The sequence below is a fragment of the Paroedura picta genome, chromosome 2, assembly GCF_049243985.1.
Source record: "Paroedura picta isolate Pp20150507F chromosome 2, Ppicta_v3.0, whole genome shotgun sequence".
Taxonomy (NCBI): Eukaryota; Metazoa; Chordata; class Lepidosauria; order Squamata; family Gekkonidae; genus Paroedura; species Paroedura picta.
The window spans coordinates 182,387,365-182,402,736 of NC_135370.1; the positions used below are offsets into that span (position 1 = coordinate 182,387,365).

The window sequence follows — 15,372 nt, forward strand, 5'->3', positions numbered from 1 at the left end:
GGTCCTAATAATCTAGCACAGCAAAACAAACCAGGTGTCCAGTGGAGCCTTCAAAACAACATTTATTTCACTACTAGCTTCAAAGCCCGTTCCTAAGAGGTGGGCTGCGGGGAGCCCGCATGTTCTCCAGGGGGGGACGGGCAGCCTTCCCCGCGGCCAACCAAGCACACCCGCCCCCTCTGCGAGGCGGCGGGTGTGCTTGGCGGGCTGCGGGGAGACTACATGCTCATGGGGGGCCCCCGCAAGGTGCTTCGCCTCCCCCCCCATTCTCCCTTTCCATTAGAGCCCCTGCTAGCGCCCATTGCATTTTTTTTGCAATGGGCTTTTTGACTAGTTTTATAATAAAACTCTGCAGAGATTTTGAAGTGTGGCCTTTGTTTTTGATACCATGGTGTAAGCTGGGCTAATGGACATGAACAAGCAGAGAGGGCCGTGGCTCGGTGGCGGAACATCTGCAGACGGTTCCAGGATCAACGTGTGGCATTTTACGGAGTCGATGATGTGAAAGGCCTCAGCCTGAGAACCTGGAGAGTTGCCGCCCTGATGGACTGTTTCAGCTTTGGGTATGGCCTTTCTGAACTACCCAAGAGCCCACAGATATTGCTACTGACAAATTGTAGCAGCAGGAAGAGAGAGTGGACAGGAGCCCCCTTGGGCAGCTCACCCCAAAGTAATAAATACGATAGTTGTGGGAACCTCTCGCTGCAAATACACTGACAAAGGCTTTTAAAGGAAATCTACTATGCTACAGGCCTGAGGGGAGCAGAGCTAAAAGAACTTACAGCAACAGAAGGGAGCGCTCAATCAGTCCTGCAGAAGAGGGAAAGATGGAGGCGAGCAGCAGACGATTTGTACGCGACTCGGCTCTTCAAACTTAATTAACAACAAACTCCTAGAGAACAGCACGCTCCTCTTATCTTTATCCACTGCAAAAGAAAGACGGCTGTACTCCTTTCCCTGGGTGGAGAACTAGCACTCCTGTCAGCAACAGGTAATACTTTGCTTTGCTGCTTTGAAAAAGCCTTAATATCAAATAAGAAAAGTAAATCAGTTGTCTCTCATCCCACCCCCCCTTAATTAGCATTCTAGGAAGTATTGAAGCATTCAGGCTCCAGGGCCTTCCCTAATAAAGACACAGCAACCAGTGGCTTTTGTCCAGACTTTGTAAGCCAGCCTATTGCATAGTTTAGCTTCTAGAGCTGACAAAGCAGCCAGTGTTCTGGCATCCGAGCCGAGGGAAATGAAGTCTACCGACTGTATTGAAACCGCCACACTGAGCCCCTTCAAGCCATCTTGATGGGGAAGAAGGCTAGAACTGTACTTGGAAGCCAAGCCGTTCGGTTTCACAATGTACTCATTTTATAGTCCTGCTGCTCTATAGCAAGGGTTGCCTTTGACTATGGGGCTGCAAAAGCAGCATCGTGTCAAAGTTTGGTCTCGCACTGCCAAATTCTCCGCAGGTCAGAGTTGGTATGTGTTTTCAGACAAAGTTTCAAATGGAATAGTTAATCTTGAATGCACATCCCTGGATACAGATATTCTTGGGGAGGGGGTGTATATAAAAGAAGAACTCTTAATAGTATATTGCTAATTAATCTGGTTATCTGGATGATTCTTGGGATTCTCAAGAATACCTATCAAGACAGGAAGGCATGTTAGGCTGCCTGCAGCAGTGGAAAAGAGAAGGAGTCCAGAAGCACCTTAAAAATGTAACATTTGTGGCAGCGCAAAAATAGACTCCAATTGCACCTTTAAGACCAACCAGGATTGATTCAAGGTGGGAGCTTTCGGGTGCATGCATAGAGTGCATTGAGTGCAAAGATTTATTCAAGGCATGAGCTTTTGAGGCCATGCACACCTTGAATAAATCTCTGTTGGTCTTAAAGGTGCTACTGAACTCTATTCTTGTTGTGCTACATCAGACCAACACGGTGACCCACTTGAATTTGTGGCAGATTAAGTCACCACTCACTTCCTCACTGAAGGAGTGAGTAATGAATCACAAAAGCCCATGCCCTGTCAAGAACATCAGATATTGATTCCTGAAAAATTCCAGAAATATTCAGGAATATCCTAAAATCTTAAGACTCCCAGTCCTATTTCCCCCCAGTTTTACAAGTTTTCTGGGTAACGGAAGGCGGTGGGGTGGGTGGGTGTGATGCAGCTGTCGGTGGGATCAGACGTCAGGGGAAGCACTGCTGTGCAGGAAATAAAGGCCAAAAAAGCTGCTACTGTCAATCTTAAAGGAAAAACACAGGAAAGTTCATGAGATACAGCAGGCTTTCTCAACCAGAGTTTTGTGAAACCCTGGGGTCTCTTGATGACTCTGGGAGGTTATCGGGTGATATAACCATCTATGGTCACACCAACCCCCCCCCCAATAGTCAATTATGGGACTGGGATAGGTGGGAAGTGGAGGGGCCCCAGGTAAGCATGTACGGAGCCACGATTGCACCACTTCTGGAGTTTCTCAAAGCCTGAAGAATGTATTGGGGGTTTCTCAGTGGTAAATAAGTTGAGAAAGGCTGTACTAAGGCAAAGCAATGTTTGTAGAATCATAGAGTTGGAAGGGACCATACAGGCCATCTAGTCCAACCCCCTGCTCAACGCAGGATCAGCCCAGAGCATCCTAAAGCATCCAAGAAAAGTGTGTATCCAACCTTTGCTTGAAGACTGCCAGTGAGGGGGAGCTCACCACCTCCTTAGGCAGCCTATTCCACTGCTGAACTACTCTGACTGTGAAAATTATTTTCCTGATATCTAGCCTATATCATTGTACTTGTAGTTTAAACCCTTTACTGTGCGTCCTTTCCTCTGCAGCCTTGTAAATGGAAGGAGATGGAGAAGATCTAAACGTGTCTTATTTATGTGATTCCTTAATTGACTCTAGGTTTGTCTCTATATATAGTCATGTTGACCCCTCCCCACCACCACCACCACCACCACCACCAAAATGGTCAATGATGGGCCTGGAAGGAGTGGGAAGGGGAGGGGCTCCAGGTAGTCATGTATGGAGCTCTGCTTCCCAACCATATTCTGCATGATTTCTCTAAGCCTGCAGGATGTTTCAGGGGTTTCTCAATGGTAAAAAAAATGAGAAAGGCTGAGATACAGTAACCCACACCTAAATATTGCTGCATTGTTATCTTCTTCACAGGGTTGGGAGGGTGTTGTCCTGTCAGAGTTTGCATGGACAACAAATACTGAAAATTGCATTAACCCCCCCCCCCAAAAAAAATCCATGAATGCAAGGCTCCCTCTGGATATACACAAAAGGTTTTTTTGTATTATTATGTACTGAATTATGCACCTTGTATGTAAGACAGCCCCCATTTTTTCTTGACAGCATATGCGGAAAAAGTCCAGCCTTCCTTCCAGTAAAACAGGGTATGGCTTTGAGCAGGTTTCTTTCTTTTTAAAAGCCACCACACATATGGACCCAGTTTCAGAAGAAATGGTATTGGCAGCTACCTTCAGAGAAATAAAAAAGGGTTTAGTGAGGAAGTCTGAGTCTTCCCAGTTGTGGGGGTACTTAGTAGACTGCCGAAGATACAGTATTTGAGATAAATTACTTAAAGACACACAACCAAGCACACTAAAAGTTATCAATAAAGTACTATCATAGTACATAGTACTTTTATGAGCCTCTTGTGGCACAGAGTGGTAAGGCAGCAGACATGCAGTCTGAAAGCTCTGCCCGTGAGGCTGGGAGTTCGATCCCAGCAGCCGGCTCAAGGTTGACTCAGCCTTCCCTCCTTCCGAGGTCGGTGAAATACCCAGCTTGCTCCTGGGGGGTAAACGGTAATGACTGGGGACGGCACTGGCAAACCACCCCGTATTGAGTCTGCCATGAAAACGCTGGAGGGCGTCACCCCAAGGGTCAGACATGACTCGGTGCTTGCACAGGGGATACCTTTACCTTTACCTTACTATCATAGCAGTGTCTCTTAATATCAAAGGCTCAAACAGTGTGACATCCGCTGCAAGATTCTTCAGCTTCCACCCATAAATTTTTGTGTGACGGCTGCTCCTTCAAAGGCAAAAGCAACAACCATTTTTGCTCTGCAAAGTTTTAACGGCCGCTGTGCTTTAACAAGATTTAAAATAAATACTATAAACGACTGCTAAAGTCCATTGCCAAACAGGCCCCATCCCCTTGGGTATGTTTCAAGTGTTCAAGAATCAGCTTCTCAAGTCCTTTTGCAGTTCCAGGTTTGAACACTATTATTTCCCCATTACACCAAACCGTGTGTCGCTCAAACCGTACTGGGAGTGGCCTTATGCTGACGTTATTATTATTATTATTATTATTATTATTATTATTATTATTATTATTATTATTATTATTATTATTATTATTATTATTTAATTTTTAGACCGCCCTTCTCCCAATAGGTCTCAGGGCGGTTTTCAACATAAATAGTTAAAACACAATAAAATCCCCATAAAAACCCCAATTAACATCAGTTACTGAGCTGGCATGCTGTACGAGCCAAATGGGGTGCCCCAGGCTAGCGAATAATGGCTCCCCAACAAAACAAGATTTCACTGGGTGGAAGGGAGAATGCGCCCTGCAGACCAGAAGGCCTTCAGGAGGCATCTTCTCCCTTCTACTCTATCCATTTATTCTGTTGCTCCGGATGAAAGACATCAGCCACTGTCACCGGCACAATGGTGTTTTATTTATCCACCTTTCATGGGAGTCATCATTCTTCACATAAAGGACAGTCTTCAAGCAAAGGTTGGATACACACTTTTCTTGCTTTAGGATGCTTTGGGCTGATCCTGCGTTGAGCAGGGGGTTGGACTAGATGGCCTGTATGGCCCCTTCCAACTCTAGGATTCTATGATTTCTATGACCCACCCCCATTTCTGAGAGCCTAAAGCAGGAATTCCCAACCAGGGCACCCTGGGGCTCCCCAGCCTTTCCCCAATATTTTTAATAAAATATAAAATAAATTTAACTATAATAAAGGTGATGATAATTCTGCCCTGGGGATTCCCATATCTGGGAAAGGGGGCGGAGCCCAGACACCTACCCTGCTTCAAACCACTTCCTCCCCCCCTCCCCCAGTCCTCCTGGGACGTGGCAGGGAGGGCAGCTCCTCGAAGTCTGGAAAGTATTTCAGGGGCTTCTCGGACTCATAGGGTTGGAAGGGACCTCCGGGGTCTTCAAGTCCAACCCCCTGCAGAATCTCCGCAATCCAAAGGTTGGAAAAAGTTGAAGCAACCTCCTCCAACTTTTCACCCAAAACCAACCACCTGAGCATCCTATTTATAGTCCTCTTTCTTTATGGGTTCCATTAGGTGGTTTGTGTTGCAGCTACTCCAATGTCCTCCTGCAATTCTCACAGCAACTAATAGGTATCTTGTGCCCCAAACCACAAAAGAAATCCCTGGCTTGGTTCTTTCACAAGCAGTAGGCTAAGAAGTTGATTTCAGGGTAAAAATCAAAGGGCAAACAAGAGGCTTGGTGGCAAAGGAGAGTGTCCAAGCCATGAACAGTCTAATATTTTCCCTCTCTCAAGAAGGATTTAAGGGCACAAAAACCACTGTTACGAACCTGACAGATAGGCATGGGAAAGGATGAGAAAGCTGTATAAAGTTCAACCGCATGCAAACCTAAGCCTCAGAAAGTAGTTTGTTCAACATAGCTCACCACCCTAAAAACATCTACTTATAGGGTATTAAGCAGAGGAAGAGATGTTTACATAACCAGTAAATATTTACTACACAGCTCAAAAATGTTCCTAAATTGCAGTGGCACTTCCTATAGTGTACTTTTTGAGATCGATATCTTAATTCTACTCAGCAAATATTCAGAGTAAGACATAAGTGTGTGTGGATGAACATGGAACTTTGTTCTAACAGTGGGGGACAGGAAACACATCGAACCACAAGAGGAGAATGAGACACTCTTAAGAAACCCCCTTGGTTTCTGGATAATGGTATGATTCACCATGTAACAGAGTTGTAAGAAATTTGATGCAAGGGAAGGAAGTTCTTTGTTTTGCCTTCCCTGCTTCAGCAAAGGGGAATACTGCACACAGGACATTGCACTACAAATACTCCCACCTGAAAAAAAAGAGAGAACACATCGGGGTTAAAAGGTTTTGTTTAAGTTCCACTCTTGTGGAAGAGGGGCCCTATCCCATGAGGGGGTGAGAACAGGGCAAAGAGGTTGTGGGAAATTATGTTAGGCTGGTTCCACATGGAAGTTTCTCAGATGGTCTCCTATCATATGTTTCTTTATAATCACAGAGTTGGAAGGGGCTATCCAGACCATCTAGTCCCACCCCTCTGCTCAATGCATTCAGGATAAGGATCTGTCCAGCCCTGGCTTGAAGGCTGCCAGTGAGGGGGAGCTCCCCACCTCCTTAGGCAGCCCCTTCCACGGCTGAACTAGACTCCTAGAATCCTAGAGTGGGAAGGGGCCATGGAGGCCATCCAGTCCCACCCCCTGCTCAGTGCAGGACCAGCCTCAAGCATCCAGGAGAAGGATCTGTCCAGCCGCTGCTTGAAGACGGCCAGTGAGGGGGAGCTCCCCACCTCCTTAGGCAGCCCCTTCCACTGCTGAACTAGACTCACAGAATCCTAGAGTGGGAAGGGGCCATGCAGGCCATCTAGTCCACCCCATGCTCAGTGCAGTATCAGCCTCAAGCATCCAGGAGAAGGATCTGTCCAGCCGCTGCTTGAAGACAGCCAATGAGGAGGAGCTCACTACACATCCACTTCAGTTGTCAGGCAGCCCTTCCACCTTTTAGGTTGTTCTGTTGAGTATCAGCCTGAGCCTAGGCCTTTTCCAATATGCCTCCACCTCTGCGGAATTAGCACCCTGAAAAGCTAAGGGCCCTGTCGGAGCTATCACAGTCCCACAGGGCTTGCAAGACGAAGCTCTTCCACCAGGCTTTTGGTTGAGCCCAGGATTGGCCAGTTCTATGGGGTTCCTCCTCCAACCATCTTTAACTGAGGCATGGGGATTGAGGCATGGGGATCCCTGAGGCATGGGGATCCCTGAGGCATGGGGATCCCTGAGGCATGGGGATCGAGACCAGGTCTGTGAAATCGGGCTGGAAATCTTACAGGGGTTAGTCTGAGATAAAATGGGGTTATATTCCTGTTTTGAGAAAGCTTATGTTTATATTCCTACTTTAGTATGTTTTACTGTTTTTAGCTCGTAAACTAGCCGCTCCAGGAGCAGTGGACAATCTAATCTAATTAAGAAATAAAGTTTGAGTCCAGTGGCACCTTTAAAACCAACCGTCTTATTCTGGGTATAAGCTTTCCTGTCTATCTTCCGATGACTGTATCTTCTGAAGAAATAATAATAAGAAGAAGAGTTGGTTCTTATATTCCGCTTTTCCCTACCCGAAGGAGGCTCAAAGCGGCTTACAGTCGCCTTCCCATTCCTCTCCCAACAACAGACACCCTGTGGGGTCGGTGAGGCTGAGAGAGTCCTGATATCACTGCCCGGTCAGAACAGTTTTATCAGTGCTGTGACTAGCCCAAGGTCACCCAGCTGGTTGCATGTGGGGGAGCGCAGAATCGAACTCGGCATGCCAGATTATAAGTCCGCACTCCTAACCACTACACCAAACTGGCAAAGGTTATACCTTGAATAAAACTGTGTTGGTCATAAAGATGCCCCCGGCCACATAATTTTAACTGAGAGAGAAGGTAGACTATGGATAGACAGGTCATCTTGGGCATTCCTCCAGTGTTCCCCAGGATCCCCAACTCGGTAGCATCTTCTTTTACTGGTGTGTGGGCAGCCAGGGGGATGGTATGGGTCGGGGTGGGAGAATTCTTATGTTGTTTTAATGTTTTATGTCTTTGGTACTAGTTTTAATAATTGGATTTTGGATTTGTTGTCAACCACCGCAGGATGGATGGATGGATGGATGGATGGATGGATGGATGGATGGATGGATGGATGGATGGATGGATGGATGGATGGATGGATGGATGGGTGGGTGGGGAACGGGTAGACGGATAAACAGGTAGATGGATAGACGGGTAGACAGATAGATAATCAATCCCTCAGAGACCATCCCCTCACATATGACCCTGTACAATCTCTTGACAATGTCACCACACCTGTGTATCAGACTGTGCCCTCACTCTACTATAAACTCCCTCCCTTTGAGGATACACCAGAATGTAGAACGGAGTGCATTTTGGACCAATTACCCATGAGTTCTGCCTTTAGAATGAACTCAGAACAGAATGTTATTTTTGTAACTAGACATTGTAATGCAACGCAATGTGGCTTTGCTCTCCTTTCTTTGGCTTCAGGATGCAGACAGATGGTATCTAATATAAACCAGAGTATTATCTTTCAATGTTGTCCGTATTATTAGGGAAGGGGGATAGTGGTTTTAAATCAGGAAGCCGTTGGACAAGAGCGTTGCCATGCCATGATAGTTTACCAATAGCAGTGCACTGCATATTGACAGAAATAGGTCAGCCAAGAGTAATCCGGTTATATTTTAAAAGCTAAGATAGATTTCTCGCGGCAAAGTTCAAGTGGCAGATACCGGCGGGACATTCCAACATTTGGTTTCCTTTTCGAATAGGCCAAAAGACATCAGTTCCAATACTGACGCTAGCAATTATAAGAAAGAGAATTGAGCAGGTTGTTTTGCTGAATACTGCAATATCCTGTAGAACCACTGCTGTAGAAAGACCTGGAAGTTTTACCATTCTTATAACTCACACTTACAACCACAGGTTGCTTCTTTAAGGAATGAGAAAAGCCAGTTTTACCGAGAACTGATGGGCTGCAAAGATTTTTCTTGCCACAGAATAATCGGGCCACTTCCGCGGTTTCTCAAAGTCTGACGAATGTTTCAGGGATTTCGCAATTGTAAAAATGTTGAAAAAGGCTGCTCTGGCCTTTCACTTGGTAGCCCAGCAGCTTCCATACCTATAAGGTAAAGGTATCCCCTGTGCAAGCACCGAGTCGTGACTGACCCTTGGGGTGACGCCCTCTAGCGTTTTCATGGCAGACTCAATACAGGGCAGTTTGCCATTCCCTTCCTCAATCATTACCGTTTACCCCCCAGCAAGCTGGGTACTCATTTTACCGACCTCGGAAGGATGGAAGGCTGAGTCAACCTTGAGCCAGCTGCTGGGATCGAACTCCCAGCCTCGTGGTCAGAGCTTCAGACTGCATGTCGGCTGCCTTACCACCCTGCGCTACGTACCTATACAAGAACCATTACAAAATTCCATGGAAGTATCTGTCACTAAGATCTGGTGGGACGCCAAAAACACACAAAGAATGGAAACAAAAGAGCTCCTTTACCCAATGAGATCACTGAACCTGCATTTCTCCCACCAACTCTCCAGAATACATTTCCAACAAGCATGATTTCCAATCACTGTAACTCAATCCGCCACATGTCTGACCACCTGTTAATGTCTTTCCCCATCAGATTTGTGCCAGCAGAGCTGAGAGGGACTCTGTGCTGAATACATAAGGAAGAGATCAGTCTAGGATCTTCAACGGTTCACCCCTTTTGCCGGAAACCTCACAGGGAAATCTCTGCTTGCAGGAAACCAAGAGTACCTTTTATAACATGAGCAGCAATTAAATCTGAGATCTGTATCCTGAACTGCAGGCAACAGAACAAAATCAGAGCCCAGTGGCACCTTTAAGACCAACAAAGATTTATTCAAGGCGTGAGCTTTCGAGTGCAGGCACTCTTCCTCAGACAGACCATCATGACAGACTTCACATTGAGACAGCCAAAGGCTAACACGAATTACAAGCCTGGGAAAAAGGCTAACGAATTATTGCAGGCAAAGCTGCTCCACGCCTTTCATTTCAGTAATGTTCAGCATGCATATTTCCACCAAGCAGAAAGCAATCCACTCTTCCTGTTGCCGGGGGACCGCCTGAAGCCTAGGTCACAGCAAATTAATCAGCCAAGTCAAAGGAAGACTGATTAAAACATCTCTGCCGGCTTCTGCCGTGGGGCCACATTACCAGATAGGGGCCCAGAGCTGCAGGAGCAGATTGCTTGTCGCATTAAGAAGCGGCGCTTATCAACTTCGGTCGCAGATACTCACTGAAGGTTTTGCAGATGTCAGAAACCGCTTTGAAGACTCGGTCCGAGAAGTTGACTTTCACCTTCACGTACTTCATGTTTGGGAGCTGGAGCCGGAGCAGTTTGTGCTGGGGAGTGAACTGCAGCTTGGCATCCGCCTGTATCCCGTATTTGTCCAGGGTCCAGTGGGTTTTAAGGAGCCAGGTTTTCTTCCTTTCCCACCACAAGGCATGGTCAGACCAATCTTTTTTGACATCTAGGAGAGCAAAGAGAGGAAACCGTAGATGAAACAACAAATCTAATTATTGCAGCGAGGCCGACAGGGAGACCACAAAGCATTTCTTTGGGCTTAGAAACACAGTCATCAGTCGCTAGGTCTGTAGGCCCCTGGTCTAATGGCACCCATGACTCCTGTTTTGAGAATTCATCTCAGGTTGCAAGTAAGTTTGATTTCTTGCAAAGGCCAGGAATGCATCTCCCTAGCTAGCCCAACTCTCAAAAGTCGGCCCCAGTCAGAACAAGATGGGGTTAGAATTGACTACTGAGGATGTCCACGGCTGCCTGTTGTTATTGTTGTACTGTCCAATTGGGTAAATTATAGGGTTCATAGTATTTTAATATTTTATCATGTAAACTGCTGCGAGACCTGTCCGAGAGCAGCGGTATATAAATTTAAAAATAAATATAAATAAATAAGCCTGTTATGGAGATATTTACATTGTAAGCTGCCCTCTCCAAGGGAGGAAGGCAGCTAATAAATATTTTATGACCCATCTTATTGTTACAACTTTATTGCTACGACCCATCTTACCCCTGCGCTTTTATGCCAGTAAAGGTAATGGATTGAATAAATATTTAAAGTAAATAATTAAACAACAAGGAAAGGGGAAGGGGGGAAGAATCATGTGCCTTAAGGAAGTGTGACATAAATATGCCGTATCTACAGTATCTACATTTTGTCATGAGGATTATTATCTGTTCAGACATTTATTTCTATGTCTGCTCTGTCCCTATCGTACGGATCAAAGGCTTCCCCTGATACTGATCCAGCCCGCAGGCCAGGAAGCAGTACTCTGAAGCAAAGATCACGCTTCTCCTCAGAAGCCATTATCTACATGCATAATTTGTCCAGCTCTATTCATATGACAGATGGTATAGATATTATGTTTGCCGGTGCCTATATCAACCCCAGGAGTACGTGCCCTATGTTGGATCAGACCTCATCAGCTGTGCAAAAAGGAAACAGCCGTGTGAGGGATGTGTAAGAGGAAAGATTTTTTTTAACCTCATCAAAAACTTTATCTTATGCATTAGGTTCCTGTTTCAAGATTCACTTATTATTGCATGGAGATAAAACATGCAGACTTGTTGTTAGAACGACAGCTAACAGAGAGACTGGGGAAAAATGTAGAATGTGTTACAAAAAGACAAAGTAAAAACTGTAGTAAAATAGCTTCAAAGACCATAACAGTGACCGGGATACAGGCATGTGCTGTTTCCTCTTGTGCTAAAACAGTTCACACAATCAGACGTGTACTGTCAAGGCACTAAACCAGGCTTCCTCAAACAGGTTTTTGTGAAACCCTGGGGTTTCTTGATGGCCCTGGAAGAGTTTCCTGAATGAGTGGGAGTTAATTTTTAAGTATTTTTACTTGGTCTTTTTTATCTTTTCTGGTGTAAGAAAAAGACTCTAAGTGGTGTCTATTATAATCCCCAGATTGGGGTAAGAGAGCTCTTGTCTACATTTAGCAGAAATCCAAACTCCTCAAAACAAAAGATGGTCTTCCGAGTGTCCACAACTGATTGCTGATGGGAGCATCACCTGATCTGAATGTCATCGAGTTACGAATGTGGGTATATTCCCCGACACCTCACAGGGTTGACCAAGATTTCTGTGAACACTCATGGAGCCATCGATAATCCAAAAGGCAGGACTCAAAACGGGTAATGCCTTGCCTTGAAACAGAATCTGAGTTATTGTCGACATTTTGGAAAAAATGGAATGTGGAAGTAGGCCTTGGTCAGTTCCAATAATGTCATGAAAAGCCTCTGTGATTGATCTTAGGTTCCATCCTGAAGTGCTGAAGCCAAATGAATTTACTGATAAATTTTAGATCCAGGATGGCTCACCAGTCACAGTTTCTCTTGTGCACTGTGAAATAAATGGAGCAGGGTAGGGGCTCATGGGAATTATAGTCCGTGGACATCTGGAAGGCCGCAGACTACCCCTGAAATGGAGTATACTCTGCACTCTTTCTGAATCCAAGACTTGTTCTATGGCTGTTATCTGGTAGAGTAACAAAAAGGGAAACAAAAACCCAACCTGAAATACAGGCGAGAACAAAAAAGATTAGGTATAACTATTTGGCACACATAAAACATCTAAGTGTGTCCACCAATAATGCCAAATAATTTTTTGATCTTGACCTAACACGTTTCATCAGACGTCAACTGTACAAATGCACACAGATACATTCAACAAGTTTTTTACAATTTTCAATAGGGGGTGGGGTGAAAAAAACTTATTCAGTCTGTTCTGGCTAGTTCTGGTCCTGTAAGGTGTTTATAATAGCAGAATCTTCAGCCAGCAAATTTCTTATTCCTCCCCTGGATATTGAAGAATTCGACCTCTGATGAAGTTCTATTTGATTAATAGGTCAAGGTCAAAAATTATTTGGCATTATCAGATGTTTTATGTGTGCCAAATAGCTATTCTTTTATGGTTTTTAAACATTTGGGCTCCTTTAATAAATTTTTCTAAAAGAAATGCTCTACTGCCTGAAAAGTTCTCAGAGGTTTCTTTGGGTTTTTTCATGTTGGCGAGATCAGGAAGCACTCTGGTGGCAACGAGGTGAATTCCGGCATGCAACTAAAGAGTCATGGCTTTTGGTGTCTGTCAGGTCTTTCGTTCCTGGCCATATTTCCTCTTTGAAACTTATAAGCTACTTCTCCTAAGCCCTGCTCTGGAGGACCCCCAGATCCACCTTCTTCCAACTGATTGAAACCTGGGTGATCTGGGTATGAAAAGAATAACCCTGAAAGGGTTGCCTACTATCTTTTATAATAAACACCATTAAAGGCAACTTTAATGCCTACTATCTTTTATATCTGGGCAGCACCGTCTTTTCAACCCTGGTTTTGACTAATATCTTTCCCAATGACTCCCCAAAGAGCTGATTCCCCTCAAAGGTAAGTTGCGACTAATTTATTTATTATTTATTTATTATTTATATTGATTTCGAATGGTAGTCAGCTCGCCACGCTTTTAACCATACAACTTGGATTGCCCCCGTGGTTGAGGCTATTGCTCTGGAAGAAAAAATAATTGTTTAGTGTGGCATCTACATGTACTCTTCTTAAGGAGAACAAAAATCAGAGTCCAGGAGCACCTTTAAGACCAATAAAGATTTATTCAAGGCATGAGCTTTCGCGTGCAAGCACTCTTCGTCACACCTTGAATAAATCTTTGTTGGTCTTAAAGGTGCTGCTGGACTCTATTTTTGTTGGGCTACTTCAGACCAACACTGCAAACCACTTGAATCTATCTCTTCTTAGTGAGGTTTCTGCTTTCTTTCCCATAGCATCCCTTAGATTACCCTCTCAATCTTCAGATAAGAGGCCCTCAGTTTGTAAGCATCTATGAGAGGCACATGAAGTGTCTCTTCAGGCTAATCCTGGAGGGTATATAATTTTTTAATGAGGGAGGGGAAGTTTTTAATTTGCTGTTTATTTATAAGTGGCTTCTGCCAATCAGCTCTTATCTGTTTTTTCAAAGAATTCTGGTAGTGGGAACTGTTTTTACACAGCCCCAGTTCTAGGGAGGAATTCCTGATGCCCTTTTGGGCCACAGATTCTTTTAGATTCTGGTTTTATCTCTTCAGGTAAGGGAGCCTGTTTCAGGTAGGTCAGCCACCAATTTAGCCAGCATGAATTGGTAATCCCCTCCCTTAAGGTTCTGGTACCAGAATTTCTTCTTCCTCATCTCTGAGAAACTCTCCCTCCTCCTATGATCTGCATCCATACAGTTCCCTGAGAGAACTAGCTCTCTTCCTGGCCACTTTAGTAAAGCCATCTAGAGTGGCCTTCCAAATTACCTCCCCCCCACACTCAGAGAGTTGGAAGGAACCTCATGGGTCATCTAGTCCAACCCCCTGCACTATGCAGGATACTCACATCCCTATCGCTCATCTACTCATCTTGTATGGGGGAGGATAGGAGGGATAACTTTATGGGGATCTGACAGAGACATTTGGCAAAAATGAGGATTTTCTTGTATAAGTGTTGCTAACACAATACTAATGAAACTCAAATACTTTGGCCACCTCATGAGAAGGAAGGACTCCCTAGAGAAGAGCCTAATGCTGCGATTGAGGGCAAAAGAAGAAGGGGACGACAGAGAATGAGGTGGCTGGATGGAGTCACTGAAGCAGCCGGTGCAAACTTAAATGGACTCCAGGGAATGGTAGAGGACAGGAAGGCCTGGAGGATCATTGTCCATGGGGTCGTGATGGGTCGGACACAATTTAGCACCTAACAACAACAACATCAAAACATCTTGGCCTCATCCATTTGTCATCTCCCAGTATACTGTGTTGTCACGCATGTGTCAGCGTTGCCCTACCGTTCTTGATGTAGGACAAATGGGTCAGTTCCCAAGATGAAGAACAAATGAACACACACTTAAAAATAAAAATGGCAATGTTCTGAAACAAATGAAGGAATATTTCAGTCTCCCGGGGAATAAAACTGCTGATTTATAAGTCTCTCTTTCCAGGGAAAAAAGATAATATGAAAAGGAAGCTCTTAACGATTTAGAAGTCAGCTACCTTATCAGAACAAGGAAGATTGGCTTATGTTTTAATTTTACATAGTTAATGTTGCATCTTCTATTTCCTGCATTTTATTGCCCATTGACCTTTCTTCATTACCTTGTGTGTGTTTGTGTGTGTGTGTAGTGTGTAGTGATGATCTGCTACATGCTCCCAGCAAAGCAGACGTCAGTGCATTGAACCTCATGCTAGAATAAGAGTGCTTTGGTCTTTAAGGTGCCATGAGATGCCGCTTTTGATTTCAGTACAGGAGAATGCCTGAGCCTCCTTCTCCCTCTCTTCTTCACTCCCCTTTTCTGGTATGCTTGGATGGTTCGGCTTTCTCTTTGTGTTTATTTGCTGGCGCAATCCAAGACAATATGAATAATTGCCTCTTGCAGCTCGGCCATTGCAACAGGGGCTTCCAGGTTGGCATCAGATACGAAGCCAACCTCCTGCCCATCATCGGCCATGAGAGCATCAATTGGTGGGATTGCTCCATAAAAAAAAAA

General features: G+C 44.8%; 1 protein-coding gene across 7 annotated transcripts in view; it reads right to left on the reverse strand.

Annotated features, from left to right (window-relative positions):
• Positions 1–15,372, reverse strand: part of FERMT2 (FERM domain containing kindlin 2) — a 126,259-nt gene that overhangs the window by 86,293 nt on the left and 24,594 nt on the right. For all 7 annotated transcript variants that reach the window (XM_077324072.1, XM_077324066.1, XM_077324067.1 and 4 more), the window contains one exon: positions 10,075–10,308. In XM_077324072.1, the coding sequence (XP_077180187.1) occupies positions 10,075–10,308 (234 nt within the window). The remainder of the gene's footprint in view (positions 1–10,074; positions 10,309–15,372) is intronic.